Raw genomic sequence first — 20,654 nt, forward strand, 5'->3', positions numbered from 1 at the left:
TGAAGGTGGAGGCAGGAGGATCAGGAGTTCAAGGTCAGCCTCAGCTGTGTAGTAAGCTAGAGGCCACCCTCAGCTACATGACAAGGAGTGTGATAGCTGGATCTTGAGGAAGCCTTATTCCCAGTTTTCTGAGAAAGTACCAGATAGATTTCCAAAGTGGTTGTACAAGTTTGCATTCCCACCAGTAATGAAGGAGTGTTCCTCTTTCTCCACAACCTTGCCAGCATGTGGTGTCACTTGAGTTTTTGATCTTAGCCATTCTGGTGGGTGTAAGATGGAATCTCAGAGCCATTTTGATTTGCATTTCTCTGATGACTAAAGACATTGAGCATTTCTTTAAGCGTTTCTCAGCCTTTCAATATTCCTCTGTTGAGAATTCTCTGTCTAGTTCTAAGCCCCATTTCTTAATTGGATTATTTGGCTCAGTGGTGTTTAATTTCTTGAGTTCTTTATATATTTTGGTTAGTAGGCCTTTGTCAGATGTGGGGTTGGTGAAGATCTTTTCCTAGAGATCGGGAATGGAGATTCCTCCAGAGGATCTTTTATTGTATAGGATTGTTTTAGCTATTCTGGGCTTTTGTTTTTCCATATGAAGTTGAGGATTGATTTTTTAATGTCTTTAAAAATTGTGTAGGTATTTTGATATGGATTGAATTGAATCTGTAAATTGCTTTTAGTAAGATGGCCATTTTTACTATGTTAATTCACTATACGAACAAGGGAAATCTTTCCATCTTCTCATGTCATCTTCAATCTTTCTTCAGAGTTTTGAAGTTTTTTTCAAACAAGTCCTTCGCTTGCTTGGTTCGAGTTACTCCTAGATATCTTATATTGCTTGTGGCTATCATGAAAGATGTAGTTTTCCTAATTTCTTCCTCTAGATGATTGCCATTTGTATATAGGAATACTACTGACTTTTTGGAGTTAATTTTGTATCCAGCCATTTTGCTGAAGGTGTTTATTAGCTATAGGGGTTCCCTGGTGGAATTTTGGGGGTCACTTATGTACACTATCATATCATCTGCAAATAGGGATAATTTGACTCCCTTTTTTCCCATTTGGATCCCCCTTGATCGCCTTTTGTTGTCTTATTGCTCTGGCTAGAACTACAAGAACTATATTGAAGAGAAATGTAGAAAATGGGCAGCCTTGTCTAGTCCCCGATTTTAGAGGAATTTCCTTGAGTATCTCTCCATTTAATTTTATGTTGGGTATTGGCTTGCTGTATATAGCCTTTATTATGTTTAGGTATGTACCTTGTATCCCCGATCTCTCCAAAACTTTAAACACGAATGAGTGTTGGATTGTCAAATGCTTTTTCTGCATCTAAGGAGATGATCATGTGGGTTTTTTTTCTTTCAGTTTGTTTATATGGTGGATTACATTAATGGATTCTATGTATTAAACCATCCCTGCGTGCCTGGAATGAAGCCTACCTGGTCATGGTGTATGATATCTTTGATGTGTTCTTGTATTCGTTTTGTATTTTATTGAGTATTTTTGCATCAATGTTCATAAGAGAGATTAGTCTGCTCTCTCCAGGCTCCCTCATTAGAGTGACATCGTCTTTAAACCCTGCGTGGCAATCCCTGATGCACCGCCGTGATGCCCAGGGAAGACAGGGCGACCTGGAAGTCCAACTACTTCCTTAAGATCATCCAACTTTTGGATGATTATCCAAACTGTTTCATTGTGGGAGCAGACAATGGGGGCTCCAAACATATGCAGCAGATCCTCATGTCCCTGCGAAGGAAGGCCGTGGTGCTGATAGGCAAGAACACCATGATGCGCAAGGCCATCAGGGGCCACCTGGAAAACAATCCCGCTCTGGAGAAGCTGCTGCCTCACATCTGGGGGAATGTGGGCTTTGTGTGCACCAAGGAGGACCTCACTGAGATTAGGAACATGCTGCTGGCCAATAAGGTGCCCACGGCTGCCCGTGCTGGTGCCATCGCACCCTGTGAGGTCACTGTGCCAGCCCAAAACACGGGTCTGGGGCCTGAAAAGACCTTGGTCTTCCAGGCTTTGGGCATCACCACTAAAATCTCCAGAGGCACCATTGAAATTCTCAGTGATGTGTAGCTGATAAAAACCAGCAACAAAGTAGGAGCCAGCGAGGCCACACTGCTGAACATGCTCAACATCTCACCCTTCTCCTTTGGGCTGCTCATCCAGCAGGTGTTTGACAACAGCAGCATTTATAACCCTGAAGTGCTTGACATCACTGAGCAGACTCTGCACCCTTGTTTCCAAGAGGGTGTCCGAAATGTTGCCAGTGTCTGTCTGCAGATTGGTTACCCAACTGTTGTCTCAGTGCCACATTCTATCATCAATGGGTACAAGAGGGTCCTGGCTTTGTCTCTGGAGACTGACTACACATTCCCTCTTGCTGAGAAGGTCAAGGCCTTTTCTGGCGGATCCATCTGATTCTGTGGTTGCTGGCCCTGTGGCTGCAGCCACCACTGCTGCCCCTGCTGCTGCAGCCCCAGCCAAGGCTGAAGCCAAAGAAGAATCTGAGGAATCAGATGGGGATCTGGGATTTGCTCTCTTTGACTAAACCACTTCTCAAAGCAACCAATTCAGCCAGCTTAATTTGAGAAACACAGGAATAAAGGCATACTTCTCTTAAAAGAAAGAAAGAGAGAGAGAGAGAGAGAGAGAGAGAGAGAGAGAGAGAGAGAGAGAGATTAGTCTGAAATTTTCTTTCTTTTTTTTTTTTTGTTGGGTCTTTATGAGGTTTAGGTATCAAAGTGATTGTGGCCTCATAGAACGAGCTTGGTAACATTACGTCCATTTCTGTCTTTTAGAATTACTTCAAGAGTTTAAGTATAAGCACTTCTTTCAATGTCTGGTAGAATTCTGCATTGAAATGATCCGGCCCTGGCCTTTTTTTTGGTTCGGAGACTATTAATGACTACTTCTATTTCTGTAGGAGAAATAGGACTATTTAACTTGTTTATATGATCTTGATTCAGTTTTGGTAAGTGGAATTGATTAAGAAAATTGTCCATTTCCCTTAGATTTTCAAATTTTGTGGCATATATGCCTTTAAAGGAGGATCTTATGATTCTTTGTATTTCTTCGGTGTCTGTTGTTATGTCTTCATTTTCATTTCTGATTTTGTTGATTTGGATAGTGTCTCTCTGCCTTTTAGTTAGTTTGGTTAACGGTTTGTCTATCTTGTTGATTTTCTCAAAGAACCAGCTCCTGGCTTTGTTGATTCTGTGAATAGATTTCTTTGTTTCTAATTTATTGATTTTAGCCCTGAGTTTGATTGTTTCCAGATGTCTACTCCTCTTGGGTATTTCTGCTTCTTTTTTTCCTAGGGATTCCAGCTGTGTCGTTAAGTTGCATATATGGGATGTTTCCAATTTCTTTATAAAGGTACTTAGTGCTATGAATTTTCCTCTTAGCACTGCTTTCAATGTGTCCCACAGATTTGGGTATGTTGTTCTTTCATTTTCCTTGAATTTCAGGAAGTCCTTAATTTCTTTCTTTATTTCTTCCCTGACCCAGGTGTCATTAAGTAGAGAGTTGTTTAGTTTCCATGTGTTTGGGCTTTTTGATATTTCTGTTGTTGTTGAAGCCCAGCTTTAGACCATGGTTATCTGATAGGATACAAGGTATTATTTCACTCTCCTTGAATCTGTAGAGGCTTTCTTTGTGGCCTACTTTGTGATCACTTTCTTTGTGATCAATTTTGGAAAAGGTTCCATGGGGTGCTGAGAAGAAGGTATAATCCTTTGTGTTTGAGTGAAAAGTTCTGTAGATATCTGTTAGATCCATTTGATTCATGATGTTGGTTAGTGTCTTTATTTCTTGGTTTAGTTTCTGTTTCACTGACCTATCTTTTGGTGAAAGTGGGGTGTTGAAGTCTCCTACTATTACTGTGTGGGGATTGATGTGTGGTTTAAGCTTTGTTAATAGTTCTTTTATAAATGTGGGTGCCCATGTATTGGGAGCGTGGATGTTTAGAATTGTGATGTCATCTTGGTTGACTTTACCCTTGATGAGTATGAAGTGACCATCTTCATCTCTTTTTATTAATTTTGGTTGGAAGTCTATTTCATTAGATATTAAAATGGCTACACTAGCTTGTTTCTTTTGTCCGTTTGCTTGGAATACCTTTTTCCAGCCTTTTACCCTGAGGTAATGTGTATCCTTGTGGCTGAAGTGCATTTCTTGAATGCAGAAGAATGTTGGGTCTTGTTTATGCATCCATTCAGTTAGTCTGGGCCTTTTTATTGGAGAATTGACACCTCTGATGTTGAGGGATATTAATGACCAGTGACTGTTAGGTCCCTTGATTTTGATGTTGGTTGCAGTAGAGTGTTTGTGTGGTTATGTTTTTGCGATGGTGTAGTTATCTATTTTCTGTGTAGTTTTGGTTGTAGCTTGTCACTTTGGTTTAAAGGTTTCCTTCTAGTAACTTCTGTAAGGCCAGATTTGTGAATACGTACTGTTTGAATTTGTTTTTGTCATGGAATGTCTTGTTTTCTCCATCAATGGTTATTGATAGTTTCACTGGGTATAGCAGTCTAGCCTGGCATCTGTGGTCTCTTAGGATTTGCAGGACCTTTGTCCAGGCCCTTCTGGCTTTTATGGTCTCTGCTGAGAAGTCAGGTGTAATTGTGATACGTTTGCCATTATATGTTACTTGGCCCTTTTCTCTTGCCGCTTTTTACATTTTTTTATTTGTTCTGTATAATTTGTGTTTTTATTATTATGTGGCAGGAAGATTTTCTTTTCTGGTTTATTCTATTTGGTGTTCTGTAGGTGTCTTGTATGTTCATATGCTTCTCCTTCTTCAGATTGGGGAAATTTTCTTCTATGATTTTGTTGAAGATATTTTCTGGGCCTTGGAGTTGGGCATCTTCTCTTTCTTCAATGTCTATTATTCTCAGGTTTCATCTTTTCATGGAGTCCTTGATTTATTGGATGCTTTGTGTCAGGAATTTTTCAGATTAGCCTTTTCTTTGATGGTTACTTCAAGTTCTATGATTGTATCTTCAAGTCCTGAGATTCGTTCCTCTTTTCTTGGATTCTGTTAGAGAAGGTCATCTGCCTGTGCTTTTATCACTGTTTCCATTTTCATCTTCAGATCTTGAAGTCTTTTATTGATTTCCTTAATCTGTTTGATTGTATTTTCCTGAATTTCTTCCAGGGCCTCTTTTATGTCTTCAACTGGTTTGATTGCATCTTCCTGCATTTGTTTAAGGATTTTATTTGTTTCTTCCATTGCCATCTTCATCACAAAGGATTTAAAGTCATTTTCTTGTATTTCGATTGTGTTTGGGTTCCCAGGGTTGCTTTCTTTGTGATAGCTAGAGATGCTGAATTGTTTTGGTTTTTGTTGTTTGCGTTCTTATGCTATCCTTTAGTCATCTTGCTGTCTCTGATGTTGGGAGGTAGCTTCTGGTGTCTTTCACTGGTCTTTGAGAGTGAATAGTTGGTGAATGATTATAGGTCATGTGCCCTTGCCAGTGGGGATCAGGGAGTTCTTTCCTGGAACAGGCAGGTGATCTGGTTTCCACTCCAGGAGACTTTGCTCCACACCTTAGGCTCCAGACTGGGTCAGCAGAGTTAGGTTTCTGCCCGGTTGGTGCTACTGCAGCGATTCAGACCAGCTGTATTGGGGCTGCTGTTTAATTTTCTGACCCAACCATTTAGGGCTGTCCAGTCCCTCCCAAGAGCCTGGGAGACCTTGCTGGACAATGAGGACTAGTCAGGCTGGGAATGTATCTGCCCAATTTTGTGGACTGAGTCCACTGTGGTTGGCAGCCTTGCTCCAGTCTGAACTGCTCATACCTCGTGCCCTGTGGCTGGGCAAGGTAGTCACAGCAGCTTGGGCTTCCCCGCAGCCCAGCAGTCAGTCAAGTTCCTGCCTGGACCAATCCTACTGAATTGTGGCAACCATTCAGACCAGCGTCTAGATCCCTCAGGGTTGTCCAGCCTTTCCCAAGAGCCTGGGAGATCCTGCTGGGTAGTGGGGACTAGCTAGGCATGGTTCTATCTGCCCAAATCTGCAGGCTCAATCCATTGCACCCGATAGCCTGGGTCTGGTCTGGACTTGTTCAGACCTTGTGCCCTGTGGCTGGGCAAGATGGTCACAGCCACCTAGGCTTCCCCGTGCTCCCAAAGTCAAGCCCCTGCCTGGACCAGTCCTGAGTTGTGGCTGCCTTTCAGACCAGTGTCTAGACCCCTAAGGGTTTTCCAGCCTCTCCCAAGAGCGTGGGAGGTCTGGAAGGGCTGTGGGGACTGGCCAAGTCTGCAGGCTCAGTCTGCAGCAGCCGGCAGCCTGGCTCGGGTCTGGACCTGTTCAGACCACGGGTGCTGTGACTGGGCAAGGTGGTCTCCCACCTCTCAGGGTTTCTCTGGGTGTAGCTCTGGCTGACTTGGACTCCCTTTGTAGACCAGACTGATCTCAAATTTAGAGATCCACCTGCCTCTGTCTCCTAAGTGCTGGGATTAAAGGTGTGTGCCACCACCACACAGCTTGACCAGAAATTTTTTCAGTCTTGGGTATAACTGGAATCTCAGTGCCCAGTGCCACCATGCTGTCCTTTGAGACCTAGATGTGACTGGCCGTGGGGGAACACTTTGAACTAAGACAGTGATACTCAATCCAAGAACAGGTATTTGTGGAACCTTCCATGTAGGGGTTAAGGGGACAGTTTGCTCTGATTTCCTGGAAAACACTTATTTTCCCTGTCCTCTCTAGCCTGGGGGTGACTGGGAGTTAGAACAAACCTGGCTTGTCTTCTAGCTGTGATTGCAACACCCTTTCTGTGGAAGACAGAAAGGGAAGAGGGGAGGGGGGAGGGGGAGGGGCAGGTGCACACATCAGCTTGCCTCCAAAACCTGAGCCCAACTTTTGAAACCAGGTCTTCTTCTCTTTCTGCCCCACTCCAGACCCTCTGTTTCTTGATTTTGTTCTATTTAACACATCTTAAAACTGCATTTTATTTATTTATATTTAACACATTTTAAAAATTACATCTTATTTATTATTGTATATACTTATACATGTGTGGAGGTCAGAGGACAACTTGTGGCTGTTCCTTTTCGCCTTCCACTGTACCTATCCCTGGGGTCAAACTTGGGTTGCCAGGCTTGGCAGCAAGCCCTACCCGCCAGATGCACCTTCTTCCTGGCCCCATGGCTTCACTCTAGCCTGAAATAGGATGGCTTTGTGATTTACCAGTGATGGTGTCTTTGGGGCTCCTGGGTTTGTTTTGATCTTTGCACACTTGTTTACCCAACTGGGTGGAGGTGAGTAACTGAGAGGAGCCAGCCCAGTGGCTGAGGGGGGGAAGAAAGATCAATTCTCACCTTGTTGGTCACCATTCATTCCTGCACCTGGGCTGCCTGGGAGTGTGGGAAGGGTCTGGAGCATCCTGACTTACTGGAAGTCACCAGACTGGGGTGCTTGGTGCTGGGATGTAACCCAGAAGCCAGGATTGGACCAGGGCCCACTTGGAGGGAGAAAGTGAGGGAAGAGAGAAAGAGGGGGAATTCTTGAACCCTGTGACTCTCCTCTAGGGAAGTAAGAACTTGGAGAGAGGGGGCCTGCTGAGCCAGCAGGGCAGGGAGTGTGTGAGGGTGATTTCCAGCAAGTGGGGGCCACGTGCCCAGCGTTCTGGCCTCAAGGCTGTTTATAAGATCTGTGCAAAGTACTTAGCTAAGACAATTTACACCCACACACTCACAAGCAATGAAAGAGCAGTCCTGCCAGAGATGGAGGTGCACGCCCATCATTCCAACACTTAAGAGGCCTAGGAGGGAGAGTTGTCCTTTGAGACCAACCTGGGGTGCATATGGAAACCTGTGGAGGTGGCTCTGTGTGTGTTCAGGTCTCGGCACCCATGTACAGAGTTAGTGATTTGAGCATTTTGGCATCCACTGATAACCTCAGCAAAGGCATTCCCTGGGCCCTGGGCAAGTTGGCTTATTGGACCAGGGGGAACCAGTGAAACAAACGGAAGAGGAGAGTGAAGAAAGAAGACACTGGACATCAATTTTGCTTGCATGTGTATCTGTGTACATTCATACGTGCGCGCGCGCACACACACACACACACACACACACAGAGAGAGAGAGAGAGAGAGAGAGAGAGAGAGAGAGAGAGAGAGAGAGAGAGAGAGAGAGAGAGAGAGAGAGAGACAGAGAGACAGAGAGCTTGCCATTCTCAAACAAAATGAGAGAGCTGCAGACCTGTCTATTTGTGTTGTGCCTTTCAGGAGAGAATGGAAGGCTGGATTTGACTTTTTGCTTGGCAGGTTCCTCAACTCTGCCTGGGTGTAGTAACCCCTGTGCACCCCTCCCCCTCTTCCCCCACAGGAGTCCTTTCATGCTTGAAAGCCCAAGTTCCCATTTTCTGTTTCCCCACTTGTAGGACAAGTCCCTGCTGAGTGCCTTTCCTCGAATTCCTGTGCATGTAGCACCTGGGACTGGGTGACCTCTCCTCTTACCCAGTAACTCATTAACTCCCAGGGACTTTGACCCTGCACCATCCACATGGCCTGTGACAACAACAGCTTTCCTGAGCTCTGTGGGGCTTGCATAGCCTAGATGACACAGAGGGGGACTGGACAGAATACAGCTCTGCAGGGAAGACTGCCTGATCTCCAGAGACAGTGAAATGCACCCTGGGAAATAGAACCCTCAGGTAAGTGTCTTCCACACATCGCCTTTTCCCTTCTTCTTCTTGGAGACATTTTCACTATATAAACCAGGCTGTCTGAATCACAGTCTCACTGCCATCTGAGCGCTGGGGAGACAGGTGTGAAGGCTATGGAGTCACTCCGCTGCCCTCCGCTTCCTGCTGCCCTTTTATAAAGAATCCTGTGAGGACACTGGGCCCCACTGGGCCCTGTCATTGGTCTCACATTTGGATCTTCCCTTAACTCCAACCTCAGAGGCCCTTAAGCTATTAGGGATTGTTTCCACACCTGCTGAAGACTAGGGTGTGTGCATCTTTGGAGTGGGAGGGTTATAGCTGTCTACTTCAGTGCTTACAACTGCACAGGGCCCCGACCCTCCTCTCGAGTCTTCCATGGTTCTTGTGGGCCCTCACACAAAACCTCACGAGAACCTGTGTTTAGGACTCTGCTTGCTGCTACCTCAGCGAGGCCCAGCTCTGCCTTCCTTCCAACCACCTCTTTCATACCCTTCCCAGCCACTGGCTGGGCTATTTATTCATCTGGGTTGCAGCTGGTTTCATTTTCTTATTGACGGATCTTTCACCTGGCCCCTCTCACCTCCCTCCCTTCCCCTCCATGTGTATGTGATCTGTAAGACATTCCTGGGTATCCTCAGAGGTCAGAGAGGAGGGCCATCTTGAAGAGTTAACCTCAGCGGGGTCTCCAAGAGGTCAGGCTGAGGCTGCAGCTGGTCCCTTAGGGCCATGACTATGCATTTCCACATGGACAGGACCTCACTATGTAGCCCAGGCTAGACTCAAGCCTTAGTAACTCCCGTTTCAGCTTCCTGAATATTGGAGATACTGGCTTGAACCAACACGCCTGCCTATTAAGTTTTACTCAGTGGCCTCAGGTACTTGTAAGTCATCCATTAACTCACACTCCCCACACTGACTGTGTGTCTGGAGGTGTGACAGCCACAGGTCAGCCTTGCCTGCTGTTCCTCAGGTGCCACCCACCTTAGCTTGAGATAGGATATTTCAAGGGATGAATGAAGTAGGTTAGGCGGGCTGGATGGCCAGGCCTAGAGATCTGCCCCCTGCACTTTCCCTGAGATTACAGGCACACTCAGCTCTTTATTGAGGTTTTGGAAGCTGTCCTCAGGTCCTGATCCAAGCACAGCAAGCACACATCTTCAGAGGACGTGTGTTCGTTCATCGTCACCTTTCTGTTTACCTTCCAGACTTCTGTGGCTGCTCTTTCCCTTGTGTGACCCTCATCCTGGGCCTGGTGACTTGACGGACACTTGAGGGACAGAGGGAGGACTTGGTCATGCTGTCCCCAGAGCAGTGTCAGCTCAGCCGATGTCTTCCCCTCACTGTGAATTCTGTTTTCTCTTTATTTTTATTTGTTTACTGATCAAGGTTTCAGGAGGCCCAGGCTCTCCAGAGAAATAGGATGACAGAAAAACGTGCCACCACGTGAGGATTCAGGATTTGAGATCATAAATGCAGCTTGCTTTAGCACTCAAAACCCTTAAAGTCGGGAAATATAGGAAATAAAAAGAGAGAGTCTGGTCCTTATTGTACTGCAAGAGGCTGAAGTGTCCCCTGGTAAGGAGCGGGCTGTGATGCTGGGCAAAGGGCATCATTTTTGGAAGGTTCCTTGGGCACCCGAATCCTTGGGTGCCTCATCGGCATGGTTCCCTCAGGCTCCCTGCACACTTGGGGACAGTCAGAAGGACTGAGGGCGGCTGGCTGGGTGCAGGGAAGTCACAACAGCTCCCGGCCACTGGCTGTCTTGTTGACTTTGGACAGGCCTTCCCGAAACCCAGAGTCTGTCATCCTGGGAGAGGGTACACAGCAGAAGCAGGGTCTAGGGACTGAATGGCAGCAGGCCCCACCCATGACCTGCTTCATCCCCGCCCACTCCAATTCCACCCTCCACATCAAGCTCAGTGGTCAGTACACCAGTCTGAACCCTGCTGTCAAATCAACTTGGCTCCCGCCACTCCAGAGCTGTACAGTCCTGGCCCAGCTTGCCTCTGAGGGCCTGCAGGATGGGTGCCACAGCCCATCCTCTCCTACAGTGACTCCAGACCTGGGTACCATCCAAACTGCCCACACATCTCTGTGGATCGCCTAGATCCCATCCCTCCTCAGCCCGCTTCAGAGCCAAGTACATCCCACTCCTAGCCTATCTCCAGTTACCACATGGACCAGTGATAGAGCCACCACCCCCCCATCCACCTTTAGTCCCCTTTTGCCCCACCCACCCACAATCCTGCCTAGCTGCACCCCCAGAAGCAGCCTAGGCCTTCGCCCCATTCTTTCCTGTTGCCCCGGTGCTGTGTACTCCTTAACTTCTTCAGTCGGGCCCAACTCCAAAGACACCTTGGTCCTGGCCCTTCCGGCTCCTTCCTGCCCACCACACACCCCACAGCTCTGCTCACACTTGTTCCATCTGTACGTCCTCCTCATCCTCCTGTGGCAGCTGCAGGTATGGGTTGTCCCCAGCCGGCTGGAACTTGTAGCCGGTGAGCACGAAGAAGGCCAGCGTGGAACTTTCCACCAAGAGCTGGGGGCCAGGGCACGGGGTCAGGCAGGACTCCCCGGCCACCAACACTCCTGCCCCACAGGCTACTGGGAACCCTGCCCGCTCACCTGGCACAGCCACTGCCATTGGAAGGGCACCGCCACTCGAAGCAGGATGGCGATGATGCGTGTGAAATATATATAGCAGATGACCTGGGGGCACGGCGGGGTGCGGGGGGGGACATGGGCACAGGGACAGAGGACGGGTCAAGGCTGGGGGTCAGGGGCAGAGGGCAGCGGGGAGGGACTCAGGCCTGTGGGAAGGCTGCACTCCTACCATAATGTAGTAATGTCGAAACAGCTTCAGCTTGGCCAGGTTCACAGCCACTGTGGGGGGGCACAGAACGGGGTCAGGGGGTTCCTTAAATGTGGCAGGAGGGGAAGGCAATGGTGACCAGGACAGGGCCTGAGAGGGCGGTTACAGAGCAATAGGGTGAAAAGTAGCAAGAGCAATTGAAGTGTGTGTGTGTGTGTGTGTGTGTGTGTGTGTGTGTGTGTGTGTGTGTGCGCGCGCGCGCGCGCGCAGGGCGGGGTGGGGATGACTGAGCGGAGAGAGGAGTAAGACAAGAATACAGTCATGTAGACACTGGGCCCTGGCACCCGAGGTCAGAGAGAAAGCGGGGCAGGGACAGAGTGGAGGAGGGAGTCCTCACCCTTCCCATCAGTGCCAGATGCATCCTGCAGATGTCGGATGGACCTGGAACAGGTGGAGGAATGTGGGAAAAGATCAGCACTGGCCCCGCCCCAGGGCACAGGGGTCTGGGAGGCAGGTCCTCAGCCAGGTGAGGGCGCAGGGCCTCAGTGGGTTGAGGGGCAGGCCCGGGCCCTCACCAGACCACCGGGAAGAGGATGGCCCCGCAGCAGATGAGATCCACTAGGAACAAGATCTCCTTCCAGAGTCCGTAGTCACTGGCACCCTCCTCACGGGACTCAATGACAATGTATGCCACATTAGCCAGGACCTGTGGGGACAGAGTGCCACCTGTCTATATTCCCGTCCTCTGACCCTTGTCCACTGAAAATGAGCCACTGTCAAATCTCCTACCACCATGGACTTCCCTCTCTGTATCCCATCTGAGCATCCCTACCCATATCCAGCCCCAGCATCCCTCCCTGTACCCGACTCAAGCATCCTTCCTTACATCCTACCCCAGCATCCCTCCCTGTACCCGACTTAAGCATCCTTCCTAACACCCTACTTGAGCATCCGGATCAAGCATCTTTCCTTACTTCCTAACTAAGCATCCCTCCCCGTACCCCACCGGAACATCTCTCCCTGTATCCAACCTAAGCATCCCTCCTGGCATCTCCCCTGTAACCCTCCCTACATCAACCCTTATCATTGCTCCCTCTCCATGTCTCCACTGTCTCCTGAGCCTCCCTCCCCGCGCCCTCTTAGCGCCCCCCCCCCAGGAACTGTTGCCCCCACACCTGCAGGGGGATCACAATCCCAAAGATCTTCTTCTCCTTGTCCGACAGCATATACTTCACAAAGGCCCAGCCTGAGCCGATCAACGCGATGGTGATGAAGAGAAGGGCACCCTTCAACCTGGGGGAGCCAGGGTCGGGGAGGTCTGATGCTGAGCTGGGGGCTCCAGCCCTCCCTCCCGGCCTCCCCGGACCCGTGTGCAGCGATGGGCGACTCACAGGTGGGTGATATAGTGCATGACGGCGAGGCCTTCGATGGGGTGTCCCTGGCTGTTGATGAAGTAGTAGTTGATCTGGAGGCAGGCAGATGCACGGATGCTCAGAGAGGAGGATGGGCAGGTTGGGGATAGGAGCACGGAGAATAATATGGGATGAGTGGGTGATTGGTGGGGAGTAAAATGAAAGAGTTACAGTCAGGAGAGTGAGAAGGGAAATGAGAGCTGTCAGTCACCACAGACTCCCTCCCCGACAGAGGGTCATGGTTAGGTATGGGGACAGTGAGTGCTGGACCAGTGGATGGTCCCGGAGGGTGGGCTGCCAGTGTGTGAGCTGGGCTGAGTGTGAAGTGAGGTGAAATGGACAAGGTGCACAGGTGGAAAGATGTCCCATCTCACCATCCCACCCTTGTGCGCGCTCCCGGGCCCTGGATGCTCACGCTGTGGAAGAGGAGGGAGACACTCTTGGTGAACGCCAGAGCCGCCATGAGCCAGTGGATCTTAAAGACACTGTATCTGCCAGAGGGAGAACGGGGTGGGGAGAGCACCGCTGAGGTTAGCACGTGAGGCCCTCAGAGGAGAGGTGGGGTGAGGGCAGGATGGGAAAGGGATTTTTACGTGTTCTTGCAGAGCACAGACACCCAGAAAATGCCCGCAGCCAGGAAGCAGGCAGACATGATCAGGTAGAGCTTGAAGAGGGGGATTTCTGCTGCTGACAAGAAGCCTTCTGGATTCTTCTCTCGGATCATTACCTGTAAAAGGGGCGGGAGTGGGAAAGACGCAGGTGGGTGGCCTTACCCCTGTAGCTCTAACTCTCCCCCTTTATAGCTAGAGCCTCAGTTGGTCCTGTCTCTCAAATGGGTATACAGCTATACACTGGTAGCCACAGAGGACTGGCTCTAGGACCCCAGGAGAACCAACACCCAGGGTGTTGTCTCTATAGAGAGGATTTGCATAGGGTCTGCCACAGTTCTAGAAGGCTCAGAACAGCTGACCGATGCACATGATGTTATTAGGGGACACCAGGAGAAGGTTACCCACAGTATCAAACACAGTGTACCTATGCAGTGATGGGATCATTTAGGGCATATTGTGTGATTCTGTTTACGTGTGTGGGTGCCAAAGACAACTTTGGATGCCGCCCTTGGAGCACACAGGAAGGTACCAGAGAACCTGTGGCTTGCCCTTTGACCTCGACATGCATCGTGTGCGCACACACTCACATTCAGAATAAATGTAAAACAAGTCTGTAGGCTGTTCATGACATTCGGTTGTACACGTGAGTGGCTGGGGGTGGGGGGCTGGGGGTGGGGCGGGCAGTGTAGTTGGCAAGACGCTAGCCTTCCAAGCAGGAAGAGCGAGTTTGGATCCCCAGAACCTATATTAAGAAAGAAAGAAAAAAAGAAAAAAAAAAAAAAAAAAAAAAAAAAAAAAAAAAAAAAACAAAAACAAGTCAGGCGTAGCAGCATTTGCTCAAAATGCCAGCCTGGAAGGAGAGACAGGGGGATCCTTGCGACTTGCTAGGCAACCAGCCTGAAGAAATCTATGAGTTCCAAGCCAGTCAGAGGCCGTGTCTCAAAGAACAAGGTGAACTGGGTGTGGTGTCACACTCCTTTAATCTCAGCACTCAGTGGGCAGAGGCAGGCAGATCTCTGTGAGTGCAGGGCCAGCCTGGCCTACATAGTGAGCTCTTGGCCAGCCTGGGCTACAAAGTGAGGCCCTGTCTCAAAACAAAACGAAACACACAAAGAGCAGGATCAAGACCGACAGCATATCCTGAGGACTACCACTGTGGGTTAGCTGACTTCCATGTGTACATAATACAAGCTCGCTCGCACATATGAGCACACGCACACAAGTTCTGTAAATACCTGGAACACATACACTTCTATCTTCCCTCAATACTTCCAATTGGAGAAGGGCTGGATATCCTAGCTTGCGTGTCCCACCAAAGCCCAAGGGAGGACTTGAGAAAAAGTCCATCCAGGGGTTGGTGAGATGGCTCAGTGGGTTAAAAAAAAAAAAGCTTGCTGCCAAGCCTGACAACATGAGTGCAATCCCTGGAGCCCACATGGTGGGGAGACACAACTGACTCCTGAGCGTTGTCCTCTGACCTCCACACATGTGCTATGGTACATGCCTCTGTGCCCCCTGCCCCCACGCCCCCGGCTCCAGTAAATAAATTATGATTTAAAAGAAAGAAAGAAAACCAAAGACCGAAGGCAAAACTGCTCAGTGGGGTGGAGTGCATCTGCCCCTTGATACTCACAGTCAGGTCGAACGGCTGCTCCTTGCCAGGTATGGAGTTGTGACAGTTGTGGAAGTTGAGGCTGTACTGACCTTCCTCGGCTCTGGAGCCGATCACCACGTGGAACTGTTCCCGGGGAGAAGGGGGTCTCAGTCTGGAGGGTTCCTCAGCTGTGGCAGGGTTTGGGGGAGGTGGAGACACGTAGGCAGGGCAGGCACTCACACTGAAGTTGTAGGAGTCGTTGAGGTGGCCGAGCCCCAATACCAGTTCCTTCTCCTTGCCACTGGGGTCTCGTGCAGGCAGCTGCCTTGGCGGCTGGCCCTCAGTCGAGTGCCCGTGTCCCGCTGGGGTAGTTCTGCCTTCTGAAACCTGGGGTACTGTAGGCTTTGCCTGATCCTCCTTGGGTGCAGAGCTCTCTGTAGGAGATGAGAGAGGACTGTCAAAAGACAGACGGGCAGAAAACCGGGGGGGGGGGGGCACGTCCAAGGAAGCTCCGCCCAGCAACCTGGACTTACCATTGTTCTCCTTGGGGGTGCCTGTCGGAGCTGGCTTTGGAAGGCCTGACTGGGAAGGAACTTGAGGGAGGAGGCCAGGGGAGATGAACAGCTTTTCCTGCTCCCCATATTTTCGGACTTGGACCCTTGGGTGAGGGGAGGAATAAGAGGGAAGGGTGAAGTCTGTGGTCAGGTATACAATGTGGATGGATGCCCTCCCTAAGGGGCTGGTGCTTCTCTCTGCTCACTGATCACCAAATCTTAGCATCCGGCCACCACCCACGATGGCAGGTCACACACTCATGGTTGCCCTGTACTAGCAACTATTGGTCCACTGGGAAAGGCTACTTAAGCACCAAGTTAAAAGACAATGTGGCATGGTTTAAGGACCATGGGCCTGAGATCCAAGATTCTCAGGAGGTTGAGGCAGGAGGATTGGAGGCTCACTGTCAGCCTGGGCTACAGAGTGAGTTCAAGGCCCAAACTGGTAAAACTTATTGAGACCCTGTCTTAAAAGTAGAAAGAGTGAGCTGGGGGTGTGGTCAGGGGGTGAAACTCCTGTCTAGAATACCCCAGTGAGAGGAAGCTGGGAGTGTGGCTCAGGGATGGAGCCCCTGTGTAGAATCCCCTAGCACACGCACACGCACACGCGCGCACGCGCGCGCACACACACACTGGCTTTCTCCCTGGGCTGTGGGTCTTTGGGAGTCCACCGCCCCGACTCACTGCAAGTTCTTGATATTAATGAGGAACAGGACCAGGAAGTTGCTGCTGTTTTTCTCCAGAGGGCATTCGTGGGAGTTCCGGCTCTGGGAGTGGACAGAGACCTGGGTTACAACTGCCCATGGGTCTAGCCTCATTCGGTGTGCTTCCCCATGCATCCATGGACTCTCCATGCCCCTCCTTTGGAAAATAACCTAGGGCGGGTAGGCTTTACATGGAAAAGACAGGCCCCCAACACCACTCCAGGTCTCCCTCATGCCCTCTGACACTCTCCACTCACCGAGTAGGAACGAACACTGCCAGAGCGAACTCGGCTCAAGCTGAACCCCACCTGAAGGAAGAGAGGAAACAGTGAGGGGCTCCCCAACCACCCTCTACATCAGAAGAGATGCAACCTAGTTCTGGTCTGCTTTGAGACAGGACTCACCCAGGCAGCCCTAGCTGGTGGGATATTCACTATGGTGTCCAGGGTGGGGGTTGAATTTGCAAACTTGCAGCGACCCTACTGCTGCCTCAGCATGGAGCACCGCTCCTGGCTTGTCTCACAGGTACTGAGTACCCACCATGCACTAGATTCTCAACGACCTGCCCCACTTCTGACCCCCGGTGCTCCTGAGGAATGCACTTTCTCTGAGAGACTTCTTACAGCCTGATTGGTTTTACCCACCTAAAATGTTAACGGTGCTGGACAGAACAGAGAGCATGCTTGTAATCTCGGGGGCTATGGAGACTGAGGCAGGAGGGGCTCCATTTTGAGGCTAACTTGGACTATGTAAGACCCTGTCACAAAACAAAACTGTCAAAATGAGGCTGCTTGCCAGGCATGGTGGTGCACGCCTTTGAGTCCCAGCACTTGGCAGGTGGGTCTCAGTGAATTGAAGGCCAGCCTGGTCTAGAGAGTGAGTTCCAGGCCAGCCAGGGCTACACTCCTCTTCCCAAAAAACCAAGAACCAGAGAGAGAAAGAGGGGGTGGGGGGACAGTAAGAGCCAGTGGAGGGGGGCAAAGGGGGACCAGAGCGAAACAATGTCTTCTGGACACCGCAGACTGCTGTTTCTGAATTCACAGCTGCCAATGGTTGCCTGCAGAATACCAAGCCAGTCAACATTCCAGCACAGAGGGCAGAGGGGTGCTTGAACCCCGACACCTTGCTGAAGAGCTATGGGGGGTAGGGGCGGAGAAGGAGTGGGTTTTCTTTAAGGGTGTGGCCCCAGATGAAAAATTTTAAAAAGGGCACAGGCCTTTAATCCCAGCACTCAGAAAGCAGAGGGTGGGCAGATCTGAGTCTGTGGCCAAGCCTGGTCTACACAGAGAGTTCTCGGCCAGCTGGGGCTACATAGTGAGTCTATGTCTTAAAACAACCACCAAATAAAAAGAGATTTGAGATCAGGAGGAGTTTGGGGAGGTGAGGCTGAATCTAGGGGGGGTTAGGGAAGAAGTGTGTGTGTGGGGCGGGGTTTGAGTACGATTGCAATACACTATACACAGGTATAAAATGTTATATTACAAAAGGGCTGAGGTGGGGTGGGGTGGCTCAGCAGTAGAGCACCTAAAGAGACCTCCTAAGCTGGGCTGGCTAACTTCTGATCACTCCTGCCTCAGCCAGCAGGGATGCTAAGATGACTGATCTGTACCCCAAAATCCAGACCACATGAGACAAGGCTACAGGGCTTGTCACATAGATCACATGGGTGAGGGACAGGACTCGGATGAAAGTCTAGAAAGTGTGCACCGGCAGAGCCTTCCCATGAGCTCCCTCACCTTTGGCTTTTCTTCCGTCGCCTGGAGGCCAAGTCGCAGTAAACTCAGTTCCACTTCGAGGGAACCGTTGGTGTAGAATCCGAAGCTGTTCAATTGGATGTCAGCTCGCTTGTCTCCCTGCAGGAAACCAAAGAGACAGCAGTAGCAGCAAGGGCACTCTTCCCACCAGTGCAGCCCCACCGGACGGATCCTCCTGAGCACCTCTGGCCAATTTTACTCGTGACATGACCGTATGAGAAAGCCTTCCTCGGTGCAGGGTCTTGGTGGTGGTGGTGGTGGTGGTATTTCTCTACTTCAGTCCCAGGCAACTACGGGGTGGGTTTGAGTGTCCAGGAGGTGAAACCCTGGCACTCCCATGAAAGGCCCCTTATTTATGTTCACTACACCGAGAGTGGGCCACACATGCTGGTGTGGTTAGCTTTTACTTCCTGAAAAACTTCTCGTTTCTCTCTGGGCTAAATTTTCAAAGTAGTCCCCCGCTCCCCCCCCCCCCCCCCCCGCCTCATCGAAGTGGATTCCAGGAAGATCCTACCAAGTACCTCATCTTCCCAAGTGTTCTTATGGTTGCTATCAAGGGGTCCCCGGAATTTAAAGGGCCAGGAGTCAGGGGGGGGGGGTCCCGGAAAATGGAGGCCCGCCTCCTACACCAGGCGAACCCATTGAGAGCACCAGGTGGAGGAGGGGGCTGGGGCGAGACCACTTGTGGCCTGCAGGGCGGGGGGTGTGCGGCCTCTCCATCCACCCACGGAGCTATGGGGAAGGGGGAAGGGAGGCCAAGCCCGCGGGGCTCACTGTAAGCGCCAGCCGGTGGATACGGCCTGAGCAGCCTCCCAGCATCAGCACCAGCAGCGACAAGCATCCCCATCCGCACTGCGTTGGACTCCCGCCGCTGAGCCCCCTCCTCTCGCTCACTGCCATCTCTGGGGCTGCGACTGCCCCCCGACACCGCCTCTGACACCTAATAAAGCCTGCCCACTTCTCAGCCAATCGCCTCACGACGTGGTCGGGTCATCCAATTATCAACTGGAATCCTTTTGATGGAAAGGAGGCCTCCCAAATGGGCGTGCTTAGTCTTTTTAGCTCCGCTTTCATGCCCTCCAATCGCTAAACAGGTCGTCCCGGATGTAGTTTGATGAACAGAACGACTTACCAATGATCCAGAAACCCATACCCGTCCCTTAAAGCGGAATTCCTTCACTAACTCTTAACGGTCCAAGACTACACTACCCAGAATGCAGAGGGAGACGATCCGCGCAACAAAGCACGAATAAACTACATTTCCCAGTATGCCCTTGGATGCACTTCCTCTCTCTTTCCCCTTCCCCGAGACGTGGCTCCTGGCCAGAAGTCTAGCTTTTGGTAGACACAAGGGTCTGTTGAGGCTTGCCCTATTTCAACTTTCCGGGGCCGAAGAGCTGCCTAAAATTCTTCACCCTGTGCTGAGCTAGGCTGAGTGCCATTGTGAGTCCCACCTGCAGACTCCGCCCCAGGCTTAACCTCCTTGCAGCCGGTGAACCCCCAACTTCAACCTGAAACCCTGACCTCTCCCCATTCGGATCCAAGGCACCCCCACCTCATTTTACACACTGGGTCCTTATCTCCTACTGAACCTCCAGATCTGGAAGACTTCCAACTGCTGGACCCCAGTTGTATAGTTTCCAACTCTTAACTAGATTGCTGACCCTGGCACGATCTTAATCGTTATCGGGCGTCCGACTCCTTCTCCACCCTCCGCCCCCCTCCACCCTGCTTTGCATCTGGGTGCTTAGCCCACAAGTCGCCAGCAGGTGGGGCCGAGGCCCATCGGAGCCTCACTTTCAGTGGGGACTCCAGGACATCTTTCCTCAGAAGTCTAGGCTGCTCTTTCAGCTGCAGCACAGGGGTGTTTTGACAGTTCCGCAGCAGCGGAGATAGTACCTACAGCTGTGGAGAGAGGGTGGGAATCACCAGGGCCTCTTTCCTTTCATCAGGGAGCCTCAAGGGGATTTACAAGGTGTGAAAGGACTTTTATGATTGGGAGGATCCGAATTTCTGCCCCAGGGAGGGGCTGGTGGGAGAATACCCGGGAATCTCAAGGGTAGTAGTGATTGGGCCTCAGTGAATGACGCTGGAAAATGGACAGTCGGGTGCAAGTGCGAGTGTGTGCGTGCATGTGTGTGTGTGTGTGTGTCCCAGGGCTGGTGCCCCAAGGACAACCTGTCCTCAGTTTCCCAGAGGAGGCTGTAGTGGAGAGGAAGAGAAGTCAGGTTGCGGTGGGAGTGCGTTAATGGACCTTATCTTGGCTGGAGGTGCGTCCTGGCCTGGATCGAAGTCATCCCATCTGCTCTGTGGCCGGAGGGAACCAGACCATTAGTGGGACGAAATGGAGATTTCTGGAGCCTAGTCGGTCCCCGCAAGGGCCTAGTGACCGACCACAGGCTTTCCCTGCCATGGAGTGGGGGAGAAGTAGGAGAGACTGCTTGGGTTTGGCGTTTTGATATTTTGACCCTTTATAAGAAATGAAAAGTTGAAGGGAAAGGACAAGTACTTTGGCATGGCAGAGGAGAGTAGT

At 50.5% G+C, this 20,654-nt stretch overlaps 1 protein-coding gene and 1 pseudogene across 2 annotated transcripts; one reads left to right on the top strand and one right to left on the bottom strand.

The window, feature by feature from the left end:
- The first annotated feature begins 1,550 nt into the window (after positions 1-1,550).
- Positions 1,551-2,624, top strand: LOC127183576 (60S acidic ribosomal protein P0-like; annotated as a pseudogene).
- Positions 2,625-10,382: 7,758 nt separating this feature from the next.
- LOC127183571 (protein GPR108) lies at positions 10,383-19,066 on the bottom strand. 2 transcript variants are annotated; one of them, XM_051139663.1, is made up of 17 exons: positions 18,896-19,066; positions 18,104-18,220; positions 16,625-16,675; positions 16,348-16,430; positions 15,639-15,767; positions 15,350-15,563; positions 15,149-15,253; positions 13,498-13,631; positions 13,320-13,395; positions 12,884-12,957; positions 12,668-12,785; positions 12,068-12,198; positions 11,890-11,933; positions 11,514-11,563; positions 11,306-11,389; positions 11,095-11,219; positions 10,383-10,487 (listed from the first exon to the last, which is right to left on the bottom strand). In XM_051139663.1, exons 1-17 carry the CDS (start codon positions 19,019-19,021, stop codon positions 10,415-10,417), a joined length of 1,734 nt encoding a protein of 577 aa, XP_050995620.1. In that variant the 5' UTR covers positions 19,022-19,066; the 3' UTR covers positions 10,383-10,414. The 2 variants fall into 2 exon arrangements, with proteins under 2 accessions (XP_050995620.1, XP_050995621.1); XM_051139664.1 differs by lacking the exon at positions 10,383-10,487 and having other exon boundaries at positions 11,091-11,219; positions 15,350-15,504; positions 15,664-15,767.
- Between the last annotated feature and the right edge of the window lie 1,588 nt (positions 19,067-20,654).

This window comes from Acomys russatus, chromosome 31, assembly GCF_903995435.1.
Source record: "Acomys russatus chromosome 31, mAcoRus1.1, whole genome shotgun sequence".
NCBI classification, from domain to species: Eukaryota; Metazoa; Chordata; class Mammalia; order Rodentia; family Muridae; genus Acomys; species Acomys russatus.